General features: G+C 43.5%; 5 protein-coding genes across 9 annotated transcripts; 3 read left to right on the top strand and 2 right to left on the bottom strand.

Annotated features, from left to right (window-relative positions):
* Nucleotides 1-52: 52 nt before the first annotated feature.
* On the top strand, nt 53-7,846 carry adam17a (ADAM metallopeptidase domain 17a). Of its 3 annotated transcripts, XM_049741472.2 has the most exons (20): nt 53-661; nt 937-1,069; nt 1,255-1,388; nt 1,503-1,591; nt 1,708-1,891; nt 2,120-2,250; nt 2,330-2,416; nt 2,793-2,918; nt 3,167-3,311; nt 3,421-3,512; nt 3,608-3,760; nt 4,348-4,547; nt 4,657-4,760; nt 4,968-5,102; nt 5,179-5,309; nt 5,384-5,462; nt 5,527-5,615; nt 5,702-5,761; nt 6,019-6,055; nt 6,544-7,846. In XM_049741472.2, exons 1-20 carry the CDS (start codon nt 556-558, stop codon nt 6,912-6,914), a joined length of 2,586 nt encoding a protein of 861 aa, XP_049597429.1. In that variant the 5' UTR covers nt 53-555; the 3' UTR covers nt 6,915-7,846. The 3 variants fall into 3 exon arrangements, with proteins under 3 accessions (XP_049597429.1, XP_049597430.1, XP_049597431.1); XM_049741473.2 differs by lacking the exon at nt 6,019-6,055; XM_049741474.2 differs by lacking the exon at nt 6,019-6,055 and having other exon boundaries at nt 6,548-6,678.
* On the bottom strand, nt 7,761-9,114 carry iah1 (isoamyl acetate hydrolyzing esterase 1 (putative)). Its single transcript, XM_049741482.2, has 6 exons — nt 8,974-9,114; nt 8,829-8,881; nt 8,592-8,737; nt 8,340-8,501; nt 8,157-8,278; nt 7,761-8,079 (listed from the first exon to the last, which is right to left on the bottom strand). Exons 1-6 carry the CDS (start codon nt 9,034-9,036, stop codon nt 7,903-7,905), a joined length of 723 nt encoding a protein of 240 aa, XP_049597439.1. The 5' UTR covers nt 9,037-9,114; the 3' UTR covers nt 7,761-7,902.
* Nucleotides 9,115-9,906: 792 nt separating this feature from the next.
* On the top strand, nt 9,907-11,334 carry LOC125981405 (dnaJ homolog subfamily C member 30, mitochondrial). The gene is made up of 2 exons (XM_049741478.1): nt 9,907-10,049; nt 10,182-11,334. The coding sequence occupies exons 1-2, from the start codon at nt 9,950-9,952 to the stop codon at nt 10,889-10,891; spliced, it is 810 nt and encodes a 269-aa protein (XP_049597435.1). The 5' UTR covers nt 9,907-9,949; the 3' UTR covers nt 10,892-11,334.
* Nucleotides 11,335-11,424: 90 nt separating this feature from the next.
* LOC125981404 (cleavage and polyadenylation specificity factor subunit 3) lies at nt 11,425-15,412 on the bottom strand. Of its 2 annotated transcripts, XM_049741477.2 has the most exons (18): nt 15,224-15,412; nt 15,043-15,106; nt 14,864-14,961; nt 14,621-14,749; nt 14,362-14,539; nt 14,143-14,232; nt 13,908-14,058; nt 13,649-13,824; nt 13,367-13,525; nt 13,135-13,281; nt 12,893-13,045; nt 12,664-12,772; nt 12,506-12,604; nt 12,339-12,433; nt 12,185-12,272; nt 12,060-12,126; nt 11,895-11,991; nt 11,425-11,795 (listed from the first exon to the last, which is right to left on the bottom strand). In XM_049741477.2, exons 1-18 carry the CDS (start codon nt 15,292-15,294, stop codon nt 11,673-11,675), a joined length of 2,094 nt encoding a protein of 697 aa, XP_049597434.1. In that variant the 5' UTR covers nt 15,295-15,412; the 3' UTR covers nt 11,425-11,672. The 2 variants fall into 2 exon arrangements, with proteins under 2 accessions (XP_049597434.1, XP_049597433.1); XM_049741476.2 differs by having other exon boundaries at nt 13,908-14,232.
* itgb1bp1 (integrin beta 1 binding protein 1) lies at nt 14,636-18,292 on the top strand. Of its 2 annotated transcripts, none has more exons than XM_049741485.2 (7): nt 14,636-14,764; nt 16,429-16,547; nt 16,744-16,822; nt 16,901-17,031; nt 17,169-17,261; nt 17,533-17,682; nt 17,753-18,292. In XM_049741485.2, exons 2-7 carry the CDS (start codon nt 16,476-16,478, stop codon nt 17,822-17,824), a joined length of 597 nt encoding a protein of 198 aa, XP_049597442.1. In that variant the 5' UTR covers nt 14,636-14,764; nt 16,429-16,475; the 3' UTR covers nt 17,825-18,292. The 2 variants fall into 2 exon arrangements, with proteins under 2 accessions (XP_049597442.1, XP_049597440.1); XM_049741483.2 differs by lacking the exon at nt 14,636-14,764 and adding an exon at nt 15,609-15,762.
* Nucleotides 18,293-18,622: the final 330 nt, after the last annotated feature.

Below are 18,622 nucleotides of genomic sequence, written 5' to 3'. Positions count from 1 at the left end.
CATTCAGTAACTGGTAAGGTATATCCGCTGTTACGTAATCTGTAACAAGTCACTTGGAGTTAAAAGGTTGAAAAAAATATGCTGTATTTATAGGGGTTTTTTTTTTTTTTTCTTGTGCCCCCTCCAAAAAATCTCATGGAAATGTTTTCCTAATTTTTTATGGATTTTATTTTCAAGTCCAACATAATATATGAGCATGGGAAAATAGGTTAATTTATGTAACCCTGAAAGTATTTTGGATGCTGATTGATATTTTTTTTAGCCATAACCTTTCAAATGAAATAGCTGGTAAACGAATGTCAAGTGTTTGCCATCCCATGAATTAAAAAATTAAAAAGAAAACCCACAATCTGGCGACATGCAGAACTTTTAATGACGCGCCTGGTATGGAAAATTGGATGAATGACTTTGCATGATTAATTTCTTGATGACACTCCGACCGGAAATTGTCGTTGGGTCAACTTCCGCTTTGCTCTCGCTACCTTGCCCGAGAGCTAGTAAACTTTATGACAATGTCGGCTACGCTGTGATATATGTTATCAGCGCTGTTTCACCATGTGGACCGTGTGCTTATTTGTTTTTCTGGCACATTTATGCTTGATCGGAGCTTTTAAATCAAGAATTACTGCTGAAGAAAACCGCGAGGCTAACGCTGAAATTGGTAAATATTGCTAGCTTTTCAAATGTAGTCATCTGTCGTTCAGGAAAATAACCCCGCTAACTAATAGCGGTTTCATATTACTTTTCATATATCTTTCTTCATTCCATTTATGAGCTATATATTGTTTATAAAGTATTTTGGTCGTTGTAGTCAAGGACGAGCGTGTGGTTTGACAGCTGTGTTTTTCTCAAGCTATACAATGCTATGTTGTTTCCATTAATGTAAAGCTGTTCGTTACTAGTTATTCGTGACTGGTTTCAACTTATATCTTTCAGATTCACTTCATTCCATTCTGTCTGATTTTGAGATTCTGCCAGTGTCAGACCTCCAGTTACATTCTGTGAGGAAGAGGGACGTGCACACCCCGTCCCACCTGGAGCGTCTGGTCAGCTTCAGAGCCTTGCAGAGGTGCACAAGGAGCATTCAAACTACATATGATTAATTTGTTTTCATTTAATTTTGGGGTTAAAAATGATCTAACTTGTGTAACTTGAGTTTATATTCTGGGTGGTTGGGGGAGGTCTCTCGGCATACTACCACCTCAACGGTGTACGTGATTTGTGTTTTTACATAGTTTTGTGTGCTCTTTCCAGACATTTCAAGTTGTACTTGACCACCAACACAGACCTTTTCACCGACAATTTCCGAGCCGTGTTTGTCGATAACCTCGGTAGGGAGGAAAACTTCAACGTTCAGCGTCAGAATTACTTCACAGGTCATGTCGTCGGTACGTTGATGTTAAATCATGTTGAGCTTTTGTGTGGTCAAAACGTGTATTATCACATTCCCTGTCCAATTATAGTTTTGTTTTGTAGTTTTATTGTTTTGTTTATATTTTCAGGTGAAGAGAATTCTCGTGTGCAGGCACACATTGATGGAGATGAATTTTCAGCTCACATTCTAAGTGATGAAGCAGAGTACAATATAGAGGTTAGGAGACATGCAGTATTGGTCATTTATACAGTATTCACCCAAGTGCAGTTTTTCATGTCTTTCAAATATCTTCCACAGTTTTTTAACTCAACTGTTTCATTCATTTTTGCCAGCCCTTATGGAGGTTTACAGACAGCGTTGACGATGGCAGGTTGCTCGTGTATCGCTCAGAAGACATCAAAAATCTGAGCCGCATTGCTTCTCCAAAAGTGTGCGCTTACATGCACGCCAAGGACCTGTTGCCCGAGTCCGCTGGGGCAGGTTGGGAAGAGCCCGAGGTGACGGACAAGATCGACGGTACGTCTGCTTTTACTCGTATCTTGTATTTGTCGTCTAAAATGAACAGAGAAAGTGTTTTTGTGGTTGAAGATCAGGGATGATGTAAGTTGGCAAGGAAAAGCAGAGGGAACAAACGAGTAGGAGGATAATAAATGTCTAAGCTGGAGGAGGCTTTGGTAATTAGACAAAAGGATGTGGGTGTCAGATTCTTATGTCTGACTAAAGCTGCACAATTTCACTTTGCAGATTTTCATCACAGAGAAAAGCGCCAAGTCCACGACCACAAGAAGAACACCTGCCCCCTGTTGTTGGTGGCAGACTACCGCTTTTTTAAAAACATGGGTCGCGGACAAGAGAGCGTCACACTCAATTACCTGGTCAGATGCGAAGAACTGAAAACCTCTATCTGGCTTATACGATCCATAAATTTGGTGTCATAATTTTCTACGTCTTCAGATTGAGCTGATCGATCGAGTCGATGACATTTACCGAAACACAACGTGGGATGATGACTTCAAAGACTACGGGGTGCAAATACATCAGGTTTGTGTGGTATAGCATGAATGCAGAAAAGACCCTTCCCCTTTTTTTTTTTTCGTTGCGTCACCGCAGGAAGCGATTGACTCGCGGTCCCCTCGCTGCGACATACATTTTAAGAGGAACTGAAAGCTTTTGTGTGCGGCTCATTGAGTTTGTTCCACATGCGTTATGCATGAATGGACACACTGTTTATTGTACTGTGACTAGCCTTTTCTCACTCAAAAGATATGCATTCATTATTCAGCCACACCAAGTCATTTCTTGTTTGTTCTCAACAAGAAGAACTTTTGACTGCCTCTGCAAAGGCTATTTTTATGATTTTTAAACCACATAAAATTGACTTTTTTACCGCCATGTGTGTTTATATCGCCGTTCTCAGATGATCATCCACAAGGAGCCCACAAAACCTCCTCCTGGTCGTGCTGGCTCTGTCTGGGCCCACTACAACATGGAGAACAGCCCTGTGAAATCGAAGGCGGTTTGGGATGTCAAGAAGCTTCTGGAGGTAGATGGGGAGAAAGTTGATGAGGAAATGATGCTTCAGATTTGCTTCATGAACCAGTTGTTGTTTTTGGACTCTCGATGGCACTCTTGGTTTAAGAAAGGGGTTTAAGAAATGGCGAGTCAGTGAGAGTGCAATCTAGAGGGCTCAATAAATACAGCAAGTGCTTCACGAAGCAGCTTGAAGCTTCATTTTTCCCAATCCTGGGAGAAAGCCATTGTGTCATTAAGTAGTTGTGAATTTTTTTCCAGCAATTCAGCTCTGACATAGCCGACAACGCGTCTACCGTGTGCCTGGCCCACCTGTTCACCTACCAGGATTTTGACGAGGGCACTCTGGGCCTGGCCTATGTGGCTCCCTCCAAACCGATGGCCTTGGGCGGCCTCTGCCCTAAACGTAAGGACAATGGCATTGTTTTGAAATGCCTGTCATATAATCTTGTGGTTATGCTTGGTGCATTTTAGTGTTTCCCTTCTGTATCGTGACATCTTGTTTGCTTTGACAGCTTATTATCCATCCCTATCTGCCAAGAAACCCAGTTACCTCAACACCGGCTTGACCAGCACCAAGAATTATGGCAAAACAATCCTGACAAAGGTCAAGATCACCCCTTAAATATGAATATGAACTTTGACTCCCGAGCTTTGTTTTGAATGTTTGCCTTAAACTCAACCATATACTTGTCCCAGCAGGAGGCAGATTTGGTGACCACTCACGAACTAGGCCATAACTTCGGAGCCGAGCACGATCCGGACAACATTCCATTCTGTGCTCCCAGTGATGACCATGGTGGAAAGTTTGTCATGTACCCAATAGCTGTGAGTGGAGATCATGTAAACAACAAGGTACATACCGCTTGCTGCCTCTTCTTTTCTTTTTCAAGACTTGCGACAACACATGAAAATGCTCCAAGCAATATTTTTGTTGTAATTCACTGACTTGTTACATAAAATGCAAATGCATGACCCTTTTGTCTTGCATGAAATGTAATTTGTTTTTGCAGCCATCTTTGTTGTATCCATCAGCACAGACTGCTGATGTAGGCGACTTATCAGTTTGCCAGAAAGCTCGCACAATTTGCATAAATTGCATAAAAGGCTTGGATGACACCCGACCAAACTGGCAAGACTCGAGGAAATACAAACTCATTCAACCTTAGATGCCACTGAAGGTGTTGAGTCGATCATGCAATGTGTGATGCAAAGTGTGAAAGCCAGTTTGAAATGTTTACCTTTCAATTATCTGTAATAACAGCAACCTGTTGTCCGTTTTGGCTTTAGTTGTTATTGTTAGTGCAGATTAAATGAAAACGGTACAAAAACAAAGCACATTTTTGTGCTCACGATTAATCCGATTTGGAGAGTTCTTTTAATCGGCCTGCTAGGGCTGCTCCACTTGCAGTCTGATTCAACTTCTCCAACATCTCTTCCAGCGTTTCTCCAACTGCAGCAAGATCTCCATAGGAAAGACGCTTCGTTACAAAGCTCCCTTGTGCTTCAAGGAGAGGAACACCAATGTGTGTGGGAACTCCCGGGTGGAAGAAGGGGAAGAGTGCGACCCCGGCTTGCTTCATCTCAATGATGATGCTTGCTGCGCGTCCAACTGCATGTTCAAATCAGGGTCCCAGTGCAGGTAGGAAAGCTGATATAAAACTCTGGTGCACTTAATTCCTTTCAAACACTTTCAACAGTGAATTTTTGTAGAACTTAACCACATTTTTTTTTTTTTTTCCTCCTCACAGTGATCGAAACAGCCCGTGCTGCAGAAATTGCATGTTTGAGCGGGCAGGAGCAAGGTGCCAAGAGCCCATCAATGCCACATGTAAGGGCATTGCCTACTGCACAGGTAGGTATGCGCCCCCTGCTGGCCAAAGCAGACATACATTTGAATCTGACACGTTCGCCCCCTGCTGGCCAAAGCAGATACACCACGATTCAATAAAAATGACACTCAGTGGCACCTTTAAGTAGGCCTATTATGACAATCAACTGCTCAATAAATGAAATGGCAATTTATTTTTCAGGATTCAATAAATTGTTTTTTTAATTCAAGGCAACAGCAGTCAGTGTCCTCCCCCTGAAAACGCCATCGACAACACAGTTTGCGTGGACAACGGCCGGTGCCGAAATGGAGAGTGCAACCCGTTCTGTGAGGCCATGCAGAACCTTCAGTCCTGTGCCTGCAATGGTATGCAATTCTTGTGTTTCTTTTTTTTGTTTTTGTTTACCCTGTGTGACAGATTTCTTCCACTCTCATAATGCAGCCACAGAGGATTCCTGCAAAATGTGCTGCCGGCGTCCCGATGGCACCTGCGCCCCCTTCGTCCTAACCGACGGCACTTTGCTTTTACTACGTAAAGGGAAACCTTGCACCGTGGGCTTCTGCGACGAGAACGTGAGTGTGGAAACGTGCGTTCCAGACCCTGACACTTTACGATCGATTCAATGGTGGTGTCAACGTTTCCGCAGGGGAAGTGCATGAAGCAGGTGCAGGATGTAATTGAGCGTCTGTGGGACTTCATTGACAAATTGGACATTAACACTTTTGGTAAGTGCTTCACGTCACACAAGCGAATGAAAGAGCTAATTTAATTTGACTTTCTCCCCGTTAGGGAAGTTCCTGGCGGATAACATTGTGGGCTCTGTTGTCGTGTTCTCGCTCATCTTCTGGATCCCTCTGAGTATTCTAGTTCACTGTGTGGTAAGAACCCAACTTTAATTCTGCTAGCGGAGTTAAACTGTTAAAAATGATTTGCCCTGTTTTATCATTTTGCTCTTTTCTTATAGGACAAGAAACTCGACCAGCAATATGAGGAGAACACAATGTCGCTCTACTGCCCTCTGAATGTAAGTGTATCACCTCTTCTCCATTTTGAAGAATTGTATGGTGAGCACGAAGCGTTTTAGTTCAGTTGAGATGTTTTTTTGTTCGGTTCCATTCATTTCCGTCAAAACAAGAGGCATCGAGTGTTTCACTAGATAGATTTGGGGCACACCGAGACTTGTGTTCACAGTCGAAGCTAAATTAGCGCTGGGTCTGTCGGTCCATGCGGGCTTTCAATGACCTTTCTGTCACTCTTGGCCTTTTCTTATTGGAACTGCAGCAGACGCTGGAGGTTTGTAATAGAGCTCCAGCCTTAGGTGAGTGCGTGTGCCATGGCTTGGTGTTACATTGCCATCCAGTCCATGATGATGCATGGTCTGTGGGCCCACGTTTGCGATACTCCCCGCACTCCTTTACTCCTTGACGTAATCGCTGATCGCCCACAAAGTCGCCGCAAGGACGTCCCGCATGCCATTCGATCAGAAATTACCTCAAGAACGCAAGATTGCATCTCGGGAGTTCTCAAACAAAGATTTGTTGTCGTTCGTAAGATCGGATGCGGTGTGTGTCCACGTTTTCAGTTTGTGTCTGCCGTGAGCAGATGAGAGTCCTTTTTAATTCACTTCCTGTCTTTTACCCCTTTTTCTTTTTAGTTGCTATCTCTGCACAGTGTTCACTATTTTGTTGTTGGTGAAAAATAGTTTAGCCTCTTTTACTCAAATCAGCAGGAATGCTGCACATAAAACAAGTGCCCCCCACGCAGTTACTATCCGCACATGCCTCACGCCTTTTGGTCTCCTACTAGCAAGAAATCCTGAGCAACATGGAGACGGCGCCCATCCGCATCGTCAAGCCTCCTCCGCCTCCCTCTTCCTCCTTCGCCGGCCCGACCGCGCCCTTCTCGCAGCACCGCTTGGTGGCGGCCAGCGCCGTCTCAAACCAGACCCCCAGCTCGAGCTACGTGCCCACGCCGGACAGCAGCGACGTGTCCTCACGGATGGCCACAATCCAGGAGGACAGCAGCGACTCTCACCTGGGAGAGGAGGCAGGCAGGGCCGACGACTTCCCAACCGCAGGAGCCTGCTCGTTGGCTACGAGATCCTCCTACGAGGATCTGAGCGATCAAAGCCCGGCGGCCCGGGAGAGGCGGCGCCTCAAGAGGCAAGAGTGCTTTGATTCCAAAGAGACTGAGTGCTGAGTCCAATCAGTTTGTAATTTATATATTCATACATTGACCTAAAGCTAGCTATCATGGATATCTAATACATTCACAAAGGACATTCGATGCTCTTCTTAAGGTGAACCACCTCCAATTGAAGTGTAATTTCCTCTTTCATCATACCTCAAACACATTTTGAACAGTATTTGCTCGCCAAAAGTCGCCGTGCTGCACTTTTGAAACAATCCTCGTTGTGTTTTAGTGTACAAAACCACTGGATGATCGTCTTACTGTAATCCCCCGCTATTCGTAGGGGGACAGGGACCAAGCCCTGCTGCAAATAGTGACAAACTGACAGTAATTGAGCTGATAGTTAAAACCGAAAAGTCCAAAATCAGAATTTTGGGCGGTCATAAACAGCTTATAAGCAGTTACAATATTTCTTCGTTGATGCCGATCACGATGCTTCAATTTACTGGGCTTTAGTGCCTCTTGTGGCATCTTAGGGCTATTTAAAAAAACAGAGATCCTCAAATAGGTGCGAATGTTTAATGAATTAGTTATCCGTGAATATGCTGGGGATTACTGTATACACTTGTGTCATGAATCATGATTGGCTTCTTTTTAAATACAGTATGTCTGCTTTGTGTCAACCTGACTCCAAAACACTGCTGTGCCTTTTTGGATGGTCATAAAGACTAAGAGAGAGAATTGGAATTGTTGCAAAGCTGTGAGGTGCTCAAGTTGTGTTACTGTTTTGTTTGCTCGTGTCAATATTGTTGTCACAATGTCTCGCCACTGTTGCCTGTTATTTAATTTCAAGCCAAAACAGCAACAAGGCTGACAAACTGAATGGTTGTGAAATTGTTAACCAATGTAAAGCTTTTATTCATGTCCACCGCTTGCATTACTTAAAAACATCCCAATAAATGATTGTATACAAAAAATATGACATTCAAAGCTCTTCAAAATCAGAGTCCCCATGCCGTCTGTCCATCTTCGAGTTTATGGGTCACACAGCAGGCTGCTCTCGGGGCTCCCAACGTTCACAATCCCCCAATAGGGCAGCATCAAGGGCAGATGAGCCACTTTGCTCTCCAGCAGCTCCCAAAGGTGCTGCATCACAAACTGGTTGCCTTTTGCAGACAGGTGGAGACCATCCGACAGGTAGACTGTGAAGTCCTGTGGGGACGAGAATCAAATGTTATTTGGATGCATTTTTTTCTTTCCATAAAATATATGAAACAATAAAATAAAACCTGTCCGTCTTTTTGCATGAGCGTCCACAAGTCTAAGACGTCAACGCCGCACTGAGAAGCCGCCTGGACGCACGCTTGAGCGTACTCGCCCGCCACGGAGTTCAGCCGATTGAGAGGACAACCTAGGATGCAAAGACACTTTATGATCTTCAGCGGAGACGAGATCATGCATGTGAACGCTACCTTTCAGCTTGCATTCTTTCTCCCAGGCTGCTTCATTGATGGGAGCAGGGGTTATGAAGATGACTTTGCCTGCAGGGACCCCCACCTCGGTCAGGTAGCTGCTCATTGCCTTCAAGTTCTTCGAGTACTCATCCAGAGGGACATGTTGCTGAGGGTTTTTATCTAAGTGCAGATTTCAATGTGTAAGTCACACAATGCAATGACAGAATAATACATTTGCGTTTTTGGCCGCATGTTTGAGAAGTTGTATACCTTGCTGGCTGCAGTCGTTGGCTCCAAAGAAGACAGTAACTGCTGCGATGTTTTCCGACTTGTCCTGATACAGTATCCGAGGAAGAACAATCCTTCCCCATCGGGAGTTGTAGCCCGAGAACCCTCTGTTGATTACGTCACACTTCCTGCTCGAACAAGTTCAGATATTCCCCTCGATTAGTGTCCTAATTATGTATTGACTACGAAATTGCGGAAACGAGGAGAGCAAAAAAAGACCTTGCTAATTTATCTGCGATGCCTGCACCCCATCCGTTCACTTGGAAGGAACCCTGGAAGAAACAAAATCGGCTAGCAACATATAGCAAAGCAGCGAACGAACAACAGCAACAAAAAATCGTGCAGTTCTTTTGTAGCAGCCAACCTGTGTGATGGAATCCCCGAACAGAACCACCTGAGGCCAGGTTAAAGTTTTCAATTTGGACATGGCTGTAATCGTACACACTCACCACTCGAGTTGCACAGCGCATGCGCAGTACTCACCTTTGTCTTCTGTCAGTAAAAGTCTTTAAAGACTATTATAATTAAATAATAAAATATATGCGCAGTACTCACCTTTGTCTTCTGTCAGTAAAACTCTTTAAAGTCTTTAAAGACTATTATAATTAAATAATAAAATATATGATATGACTATAGGGCGGCTCGGTGGCGCACTGGGTAGCACGTCCGCCTCACAGTTAGGAGGGTGCGGGTTCGATTCCACCTCCGGCCCTCCCTGTGTGGAGTTTGCATGTTCTCCCCGGGCCCGCGTGGGTTTTCTCCGGGCACTCCGGTTTCCTCCCACATTCCAAAAACATGCTTGGTAGGCCGATTGAAGACTCCAAATTGTCCCTAGGTGTGAGTGTGAGTGAGGTTGGTTGTCTGTCTCTGTGTGCCCTGCGATTGGCTGGCAACCAGTTCAGGGTGTCCCCCGCCTACTGCCCGATGACGGCTGGGATAGGCTCCAGCACGCCCGCGACCCCCGTGGGGACTGAGCGGTTCAGAAAATGGATGGATGGATGGATATGACTATAAACATAAATAAAACAATAAAATGGGAATATATACAGACAATATATTTCCTTTTGCTTTAAACACCTCGGGATGCTGGCAACCACTACTGCAAATATTGACTGCATCTTTACTTTAACAGATCATTCAGTTCTACACCTGAAATGAAATAACGAATACATTTAATGTTTTCGGTATTTTTTTTCGTGTTTCGGAGGGAATTTGAGAAAACAGATTTAAAGGCCATTGTTTAAGGGAGGTGCTATGCCAATTATTTGACAGTAGAGGGCGCTGCAAAAAACAATAACAATCAAAAGTAATTTCCGTTTCCGTTTCTTGACTCCACAAACATGGCGGAGGTCATATTTCGCTCTAGCAGAAGCACTGTCAACATTTCGCCCAAAATATGCAACTATTTTCCACCGAAATCTCCTGGGAAGCACGAAGAAGGTACAGTGCACTCTTCCACGTTATCCACCGAGGTTTCATTTTTAAATTTTAATAGTAACGAAACAAACTGTGAAGTAACAGTTGAGATTTCAAATTATGTCATTGTTGTTGTTGTTTTTTCTTTTTTTTTAGGGACGAGGGATGACAAAAGAGCAGGTCATGGACATACTTCTGTATCTTGGGGCCACGGAGACTATCTAGGGATTTTCTTCCCTCAAAGCAGCGCTCGTCCAGGCTCTTGCTGGGGACATTTAACCTTTATTAGGACTTATGCCAATGGCACCAGAGAGGAGCCTCTTTACAGAAGCAAAACCGGCTACTACGACATCCTCGGCGTGTCTCCCACGGCCACCCAAGCGCAGATCAAAACCGCCTACTACAAACTGTGCTTCCTCTACCACCCGGACAGAAACGCTGGAAACGATGATGCCACCGTCCGCTTCTCAGACATCAGCGAAGCCTACTCAGTGCTGGGCCACAAGGGCCTGCGAAAGAAATACGACTGTGGCCTCTTGAGTCTGCTCGACCTGACCAACAAGTCCCAGGTCAGACCCTCCGCCGCCAATCCCCCCGGAGGAGGGAGCTCGGCGGCAGCAGGAGGGAGGAACGCGGCCGTGGACCCCCGGAGTACCATATTTGACTTCGACAAGTTCCTTCGCTCGCATTACGGCGACCAGCTCCAGAGGGACAGAGACATTCGAAAACGGAAGGAGGAGATGCTGAAGAAACAGCAGGAATCGCTGGGCGAGAGGAACAAGGAAAGTACCATGGAGGTGGGGGTCGTCATGATGCTCGTTGCCGCCATGGTGCTGCTGATCACCTTGAGGGGAGTGTCGAGCTGAAGTTCATTTTCCTTCATGCACACAGTTAAATTTAATATTTATAGAAAATTACGAACTATGGGTAATCTTTACCTCTTTAGAGCCAAAAAAATTGCATAATTTATGATGACTGTTTCTCAAAAATGGTTAGAGGTATTTAAATGTAAGAAGGGGGGCAGTTGCTGTGTATATAATTTCCCAAAAGTTGAATCCATTGTTTTTAGCCGCAATTTAGTGTGCGTCGGTAGAGAGGTCTTGTTTTCTTTCAGCCTAAATTAGGAGGATTACTCCTGCCACTCAATCTGTCAAACTTTTTTTGACTTACAATAAGTCATGGCACTTGTATTATAACTATTGCTATTTGTCTTTTTGGGAGGTGCAATGTTCTAGAATAATGTGCCTTTTATGTGGGTGCTTTTGTCATCCACATATATAAGTAATGAATGAAACATATCTGGAGTTCATTGTGTCATTCTAAATTTTCTTGAATTTGTATATTGAAGCAAAACCACACATTCAAATCACTGAGAAATGATGACCCTTGACACCACTGATGCCAAATACTGAACATTTAGTGCAATTAGAAATTCACATTGCCAAATACTGAACACTTAGTGCAATTAAAAATTCACATTACATGTTAAAACACAAATTTCAAGTCGGTGCTTTTTTTTTTTTTTTTAACGAACACAACATTAACAATAAATAAATAGAAGTGCCTGTAGTTAAAAACACAACACGGTACATATTATAAATACTAACAAACTATTAACATGTGTTATCCAGGACATAAAAATATGCATCACTTAAGTGATGGCATGATTGAGGTGATGGGGTTGAGGGCATCAAATAGGCGCTGGACTGCTTGCTCCACCAGCTCCCTCAGGGAATCGTCTTCTGTGTCCTCGTCCTCGTAGCTCACCGACTAATTGGTGTGGGAGAAAAGTGTAAATTGGGTGTCTTAATTTTTTCCGTTAAAATGTTCAAAGTGTCAAATCTCGAAGCAATAACGCAAACACCTCACCCGTGTTTCCAAGCAAATGTTCACCGTCTTGCCGTCGACGGTCACCGAGATGTTTTGACCGTCGCTGATGTCCACGCAGTCCTGTCCAAACATGTCCCTGAAACCAAACAACACTTCTTCACTTCTTCATTAAAACAGGAAATGTAAATAAGTCATACTACTCACTGCAACATGACTTCAAGTCGACTTTGAAAGACGTCCATGTCCAAAATGGAACTCTGGCTTTCCATGACTAAACACAAGAAAAATGTGAATGTTCAGTAGCATTGCTACCACCAACTACCGCCCACCTTTCTGAGCCTTCGGATTGGACTGGACCTCCAGCACCACAGTGGTGATGGCGTCGGCGTACATGTCGTTAAGAGGGTTGGCGATCCACTGAAAGCAGAATACGAACAAGTTTGACAACCGCAGCAGGATGGAGGTTCACGTAAGAGTGCTCACCTCGAGCAGAACCATGCCAATTTCATGGATCAGAGTGATACTTTGGAAGATCCTCAGGGTTTTCTTCTCGGTACCGTCGAGCTCTTCTACGTCACCTGACGACGAGAAAGCTCAGTGCTCAGTAGAAAGGAACATTCAATTTCAAAATGTAGTATTTCGAGGCTGACCTGTAAGGTTCCTAAGGTGGCAGACGAGCAGGGAGTAGGGTCCGGTGAAGGGGATGGCCTGGGTCTGCTTCACTGTGCTCATGGACAGCTCTGTGTACACTGGAGAAAAAAAAAAAGCTGCATAGGATGACGGGCAGATTGCCGAGGACTTGACTCACGCGAAAGGTCCGAGGGGTTGAGGATGTGGTAGTTGAAGTTCTTCTTCACCAGAATGCCCGACACCCTCTGACCCTGAATGCATTTCTGATCTGCCAGAGAGCCCATCACCTGCACACAGCCATGTCACGATGCTCACAATCTCAATAAAATACTTTTTTGTTTCATTAAATCTTTTTGATTATCCAGGTCATGGAAAATTACAAATGTTGACTCGATGTATTTACGAACCTTGGCCAGTTTTTCTCCCCTGAAGTTGAGGGTGACGGACTCTGTGTTGCGAGGGTTGTGAACTTCGATGTGAACCTGCTCGTTGTCCTCGTACTCTCGGATAAGCGCCGCTTTCAGGCGGGCCATCTCGTTCTGCTCGCCGTGGACCAAGATCTGAGGGCGGCAAAGTTTCACATTTTGTACACAGACTAGTTTTTTTTCTAAGTTCAACACAATCTAGCGATGCATTTCAGCTTCCCTACCACATGTGGAGGTTTGAGAGCGCGGATGAACTCGCTGGTCTGCTGGTAGTCCGTATGGGCCGAGAAGGAGATGTAGTCCACCGACATCTTCAGCTGCAGCTTCTGTCCCGACATGGTGGTGATCTCCTCCGGCTCGGACATGATGTGCTGCGCAACAAACGTGACCGCCAACTGTAAGCTGCACTCACATGACTTACGTAACTTTGAAATTACAGATTCGCTTGCATCTGACCTTTGCCAGTGTTCCCTCCACACAGTATCCAGCGATGATAACACCGTTCCTCTTGTCTGTGCACCAACTTTCGAAGAGCTCCCTTGAAAGGCCACTCTGCATCATGCCCGGGGACGCCATCACCACACTGGGGCCGATGTCGTCAAAATGGTCCATGCTCTGGAATTTTAAGACACCTGAGTAAGTTTCCATTCTGAAATTTTTTTTTTTTTTTTTCATTTTTTTTCATGCCGTTTGAACATGGGTGTGCAGACTTTTTATACCCACTGCTTTGTGCTCTACCTTGAGGTTGCTAATGTGCTTGAAGACAAAAGGGTTGTTTATGTTGATGGCCTTGCGTATCTTGTCGTTCATAGCGTTGACGTAAGTCTGGTACACAGCCATGCACTTTTTGGCCAGGGACGAGGCGTAGTAGATGGGGATGTCATGGAGCTCCGGATGGTTCTGCCAATACTCATCTGCATTTAACAGAAAAAAAAAAAACAACACATCATACAGAATTGATAGTGGAAACTTTAGATTGCATGTGTTAGATAATCACCCAGTATGAGCAGCAGTTCCTGAGCTCGGCCCAAAGCGAACACGGGGATCAGACAGCGGCCCTCCCTGTTGACGATGTCGTGCACCGTGTTGCAAAAGCGAGCCTCGCGCTCTTCGCGCTTCTCGTGGATGTGCGTGCCGTAGGTGGACTCCTGCACAACAGCGATTAAAGACACTTTTGTTAACCTCAAGAAATAACCAAAACACAATATTTGTGAGAAATTGTGGGCGTGTACAATGATTAAGATGTCCGGTTTGACGCTAGGGATCTCGGCCGCCATGAGGTGCCTGTCTTCCTGTCGTGAGAAGTCGCCTGTGTACAGCAGCTTTGTAAGAAAAAGAATGAACAAATTATAATAGCAGTCAGAGGTGGGTAGAGTAGCCAAAAATCAAATTCACGTTCAGGTACTGAAGATTTAGATTTATGGTACAAGTACAAAGAATTCTTCTATTACCTTGACTCCGGCTATTTCAATCATAAACATGGCAGCTCCCAGCACATGGCCGGCATGGTAGCACCAGAACTTGATCCCCGCCACCTCCTTGACCTCGTGGAAGTTAATGGTCTCAATCTTATCCATGCTCTCCTCCAGGTCAGTCTCGGTGTATAGCATGTCGTCTGCAGAAATGTTGCTGCAACGGGTAAAAAAAAAAAAGTATAAATTATAATATTGTATTGTGATTTACAACACAATGAAGGGTTTTATGGCTTACCTGACTTTGACGTAGTCTGACAGGAGCCATCGGTAGATGGCCTTGGTGGCGTGGGTCATGAAGGTTCTGCCTTTGAAGCTGGTCTTCTGGAGGAACCAAGGCAGAGCCCCACAGTGATCAAGGTGGAAACTGGAGACGAAGGAAGTGAGTGAAGGGAGGAATTAAATGTCAAAGCAAATTAGGTTGGAAGAATATGATGGAAGAAAAAATGCAATCTTTCTCCTGAAAAGAAGAGATGCTTACTGGCTGATGAGCAGCAGGTCAATCTCCGCTGGGTCAATCAAGTCTATATAAGGGAGGGCATCCATTCCCTCCAAGCCAGGATGGATACCACAGTCCAGCTGACAAATAGACAAATCAAAACAAATTATAGTCTCCAATTATAGTCTCTATCTGATCGGCTTCAATTAATAATTAGTTACCATAATTTTTCTCCCTTTGAATTCCAGTATAATACAAGATCTCCCAACCTCCTGCCCAGCACCCCTGGCGAAAAGACAACAAAAGAAAATAAATAATAGCTATAATTAAGCTTACACAGAGATGCAATATATATAATGTATATAATTTAATATAAATGAATTAATTAATTTATCATCGTACAGCGGACGAATATGAAGCTGATCACTCTCCTCTGCCGGAACGGCAATCTCCACTTTGCGTTTTGAAGCCATAGCTGCCGAAAATCACAGAGTAAAATAAAAATAATAAAAATCACAATCCAATCATCGCGCACTGTTTTGAAAATGAATGAGGAGGAGGCGGTCCCTTGCAAAACGGGACACTTCAAGTCTTCCCTCAAAACACCGTCGATAAGAACGAGGGGTAGTGGCAAACGTTCCGGCACAAATGTTCCCTTTCAGAATAATGATTATTTTAGAATAAAACATAAAAAAATGCTTCAAGAATATATCATAAATAAACAAAATATGTGGGTTTATTGATTTAATGTTTAACTCTTGTGACAGCATTTTAGGTTTAGCGCTGTCATTGGTTAAGTCCCCTTTAAGACGGGTTGGGCGGAGGCTGTGAAACTACGAGAAGCTAAACAGTGAATAAAAGCCGACAAACGCCCTGTTGAAAGCAGGGCGATTATCCAAGTGATGATAACGGTGCACTGATGCGCCAACAAGGCTGACCAGGTATGCATCTGATGGATTTCTTGCAATTCTGGCGATCTCTCGAGGGAGTGAAAGTTGACTAACTTCAGCGTTGAAATGAAACCGACGTTATGCGTGGGAGGTGGATAATGAATGGTTTTGCTTGGGTGTTTGTACTTCTAAATAAAACGCTGGTTATAACTTTATTTATGGCACAACATGTCATTTGCGAAAATAAATTAAACAGCAGCTAAGGGCAAGGATGTAACAGATATGTGAGAACCCTAAATATTTTATAGTCCACCAACGGGCGAAGAAGCAACTTTGGGTCCGCAGGAAGCTGACGTCACACGTGTAAATAAGATAAATTATAGTTTTTTTTTTAAATTCATCATGACATAAAATTGCATGAAAAATAAGATGGTTAAATGGAAAATTGAAATGACAAAAAAACGGCCATTGCAAGCATAGATACTGTAAATCCATCCAGTTCAGTATATTTGATCCAGTTTGTAGAAAAAAAAAAACCTCAATTAATTGACAATTTAATAGGTTGGTTCACTATTCAACTTAAAATTCATTATTTAATAGGCTTCCAATTGATTAATTTTGGTACAAAAACGAGACAACCGTAAATATAATACACATTGTCAAACGAAATGAGGACTATGCTGTAATCTTACATGTTAAATGTTTGGTGGCGTTTAGCTTGGAGGTGGGCTGGAATGCGGTGGTCCAGGATGCAAAAGTGAAAGATGTTTCGCAAGGTGAAAAAGCGCCACAGCAGCAGTAGCTCTCAAAGCAGTGAGATCAGCACCAAAAGTAAGGTACAGTAATCAATCCCAGTCTTCACTCTTTGGACAACATTAAGTACTCCATTGCAATCCAATGAGATCAGGTACAAGTCATGTGTAAAAACTGAGGCTGATAATTTTTAATTTTTTTAATCGGTCTTCTATTAGATCTCATTAGATCATGTAGGTGTACCTTATGTCATGGTCTTGACCTATGTCTCTTCCTTAGTCTGTAGACTCCAGTTTGGGAGGACTCTCCAGGTCCAGCACAGTTGCCAGCCTCGACACAGACTCTACCAAGAGCTCGGGTCAGTTGGATTGCATAATCCGAACATTTTATTCTATTACTCCTCTCCCATTGATGCAAAAATGTACGACCTCCCTAGGAAACAACTCATCCGAAACGTGCGCAGAGTTCCGGGTGAAGTATGTGGGAGCCATTGAGAAGTTGCAGTTTGACATGAGCAAGATGCTCCAGGAACCTCTTGACCTCATTAACTTCATTGATGCGGCACAGGTAAATAATATTAATCCAATGTCGTACAGGATCTGTATGACATCAAATCTGCCAGTTATGCTGAGTTTTAATTCAATTCCATCATGTATACAGCCAAAATTATACGATTTATGTTATCATACTTTTTCTAATTTTAGCAAGATGGAAAGCTGCCATTTGTACCAGGAGACAAGGAAATGATCCTGTTTGTGTCAAAACACGGAGTCAAAGTGGCCTCGCTGGATCAATGTGTGAGTATTGTATTGTATTATATTGGGTCTAACTGCAACTTTAGCCACGACTGGTAAATATCCAGCAGTCATTTATAAATGCACACAAAGGTTTATAACTTCCTCTTGATGCCACAAGAGGGCAGCAGAGCATGGCATTTGTCACTTCTGAATGGATTTAGTTTTGTTGCACAGAAATGAACTGCTTTTTATACTTACAAAAGGTAAAATACTGATGTTAGGGTAATAAAGATTTGGTGATAGCAATGGGTAATAATATTTATTCCCTCAGGATGTATTGCATCGCCACCCGCTCTACCTGATCGTGCGCATGCTGTGTTACGACGACGGCCTCGGCGCGGGGAAGAACCTCCTGGCCCTCAAAACCACCGACCCCGAACAGGAAGGGTGCACCATCTGGGTGTACCAGTGCAGCAGCTCTGTGAGTGCCAGCGAATTATCTGCCATTAAAAAGAAAAATACTTGATTGCCTTTTATTTTTATGTAAACAGGAGCAGGCTCAGTCCATCTGCAAGGTGCTCTCGGCTTCCTTTGACTGTGCACTCGCATCAGACAAGTTGTGAGGATGGCGTGCGAAAAGTAAAACCGACAAAGGGAGACAATGACTGACAAATTCAACCTTTTCTCTAAATCAAATTTGTTTCACTTACTACCTATATGCCATATCATTATCAATATCTGCACCAACCAACCACCACACAAATAATCTAATTTAAACTTTAAGTTCAAAATGAAAGATGCAAAGTGAAATGGTTGCATCAATTTGAATTTATTTCAGGTATTCGAGTTAAATGGTACAACAGAGTGCTGGATATAGCAATAGTTCGGTGCAACTATTTGGGTACGATTCTTTGCAATGTAGCCGCTTGTCCTTAAGTTTTAAGACTTGAATTTATTAATTGTATGTTTTTCACGATTGTGATAGATAATATCAGAAAGAAAATTGCGGTACATCGTTTATTTCATGTTACTGTCACTTTCATCCATTTGTTAAAAATGTTTGTTACATTAAATGACTGAAACCTTTTCAATTTTGAGTGCCCCCTCCCTTCTTTTTTTATAGTTCAAATATCCACCAGAGGGCGCTCTTGATGTGTAAAACCTTCCTTTTAGTCAACAGTACTATAGTTTAACTGAGACTGCGTGTACCTCGTGAAAAGGTGGGTGTGTTAAAAGTCAAGAATGTCATGCATGCTGTGTGCACATTCTGAACAGGTTTTACCGATACTTGGTGTCATTGAGTTAAGGTTAAACTAAACTGGGTGGACTTTGAAGAATGGTGTCGTTTGGTTCAGTTTATAAGACAGCGCCTTGCGGTACACGTCACATTCCAATTCCCACAAATGAAGGAAGTAATTGAA

This window comes from Syngnathus scovelli, chromosome 14 (assembly GCF_024217435.2).
Source record: "Syngnathus scovelli strain Florida chromosome 14, RoL_Ssco_1.2, whole genome shotgun sequence".
In the NCBI taxonomy this organism is placed as follows: Eukaryota; Metazoa; Chordata; class Actinopteri; order Syngnathiformes; family Syngnathidae; genus Syngnathus; species Syngnathus scovelli.
The sequence above is the reverse complement of the archived record's forward strand: the minus strand, read 5'-3'. Positions and strand labels throughout refer to the sequence as shown.

Excerpts from the sequence above, each read along its gene's own strand:
- adam17a (XM_049741472.2), top strand. The coding sequence starts at position 556 with ATGTGGACCGTGTGCTTATTTGTTTTTCTGGCACATTTATGCTTGATC. Across the intron at positions 2,251-2,329 it reads GCGTCACACTCAATTACCTG|ATTGAGCTGATCGATCGAGT; the intron begins GTCAGATGCGAA and ends CTACGTCTTCAG. Across the intron at positions 3,761-4,347 it reads GAGATCATGTAAACAACAAG|CGTTTCTCCAACTGCAGCAA; the intron begins GTACATACCGCT and ends CATCTCTTCCAG.
- iah1 (XM_049741482.2), bottom strand. The coding sequence starts at position 9,036 with ATGTCCAAATTGAAAACTTTAACCTGGCCTCAGGTGGTTCTGTTCGGG. Across the intron at positions 8,738-8,828 it reads ATCGCAGATAAATTAGCAAG|GAAGTGTGACGTAATCAACA; the intron begins GTCTTTTTTTGC and ends TTGTTCGAGCAG. Across the intron at positions 8,080-8,156 it reads TCATGCAAAAAGACGGACAG|GACTTCACAGTCTACCTGTC; the intron begins GTTTTATTTTAT and ends TCGTCCCCACAG.
- LOC125981405 (XM_049741478.1), top strand. The coding sequence starts at position 9,950 with ATGGCGGAGGTCATATTTCGCTCTAGCAGAAGCACTGTCAACATTTCG. Across the intron at positions 10,050-10,181 it reads TCCTGGGAAGCACGAAGAAG|GGACGAGGGATGACAAAAGA; the intron begins GTACAGTGCACT and ends CTTTTTTTTTAG.
- LOC125981404 (XM_049741476.2), bottom strand. The coding sequence starts at position 15,294 with ATGGCTTCAAAACGCAAAGTGGAGATTGCCGTTCCGGCAGAGGAGAGT. Across the intron at positions 14,750-14,863 it reads GACCTGCTGCTCATCAGCCA|TTTCCACCTTGATCACTGTG; the intron begins GTAAGCATCTCT and ends CTTCGTCTCCAG. Across the intron at positions 13,046-13,134 it reads CTCTCAAACCTCCACATGTG|ATCTTGGTCCACGGCGAGCA; the intron begins GTAGGGAAGCTG and ends TGCCGCCCTCAG.
- itgb1bp1 (XM_049741485.2), top strand. The coding sequence starts at position 16,476 with ATGTTTCGCAAGGTGAAAAAGCGCCACAGCAGCAGTAGCTCTCAAAGC. Across the intron at positions 17,032-17,168 it reads ACTTCATTGATGCGGCACAG|CAAGATGGAAAGCTGCCATT; the intron begins GTAAATAATATT and ends TTCTAATTTTAG. Across the intron at positions 17,683-17,752 it reads TGTACCAGTGCAGCAGCTCT|GAGCAGGCTCAGTCCATCTG; the intron begins GTGAGTGCCAGC and ends TTATGTAAACAG.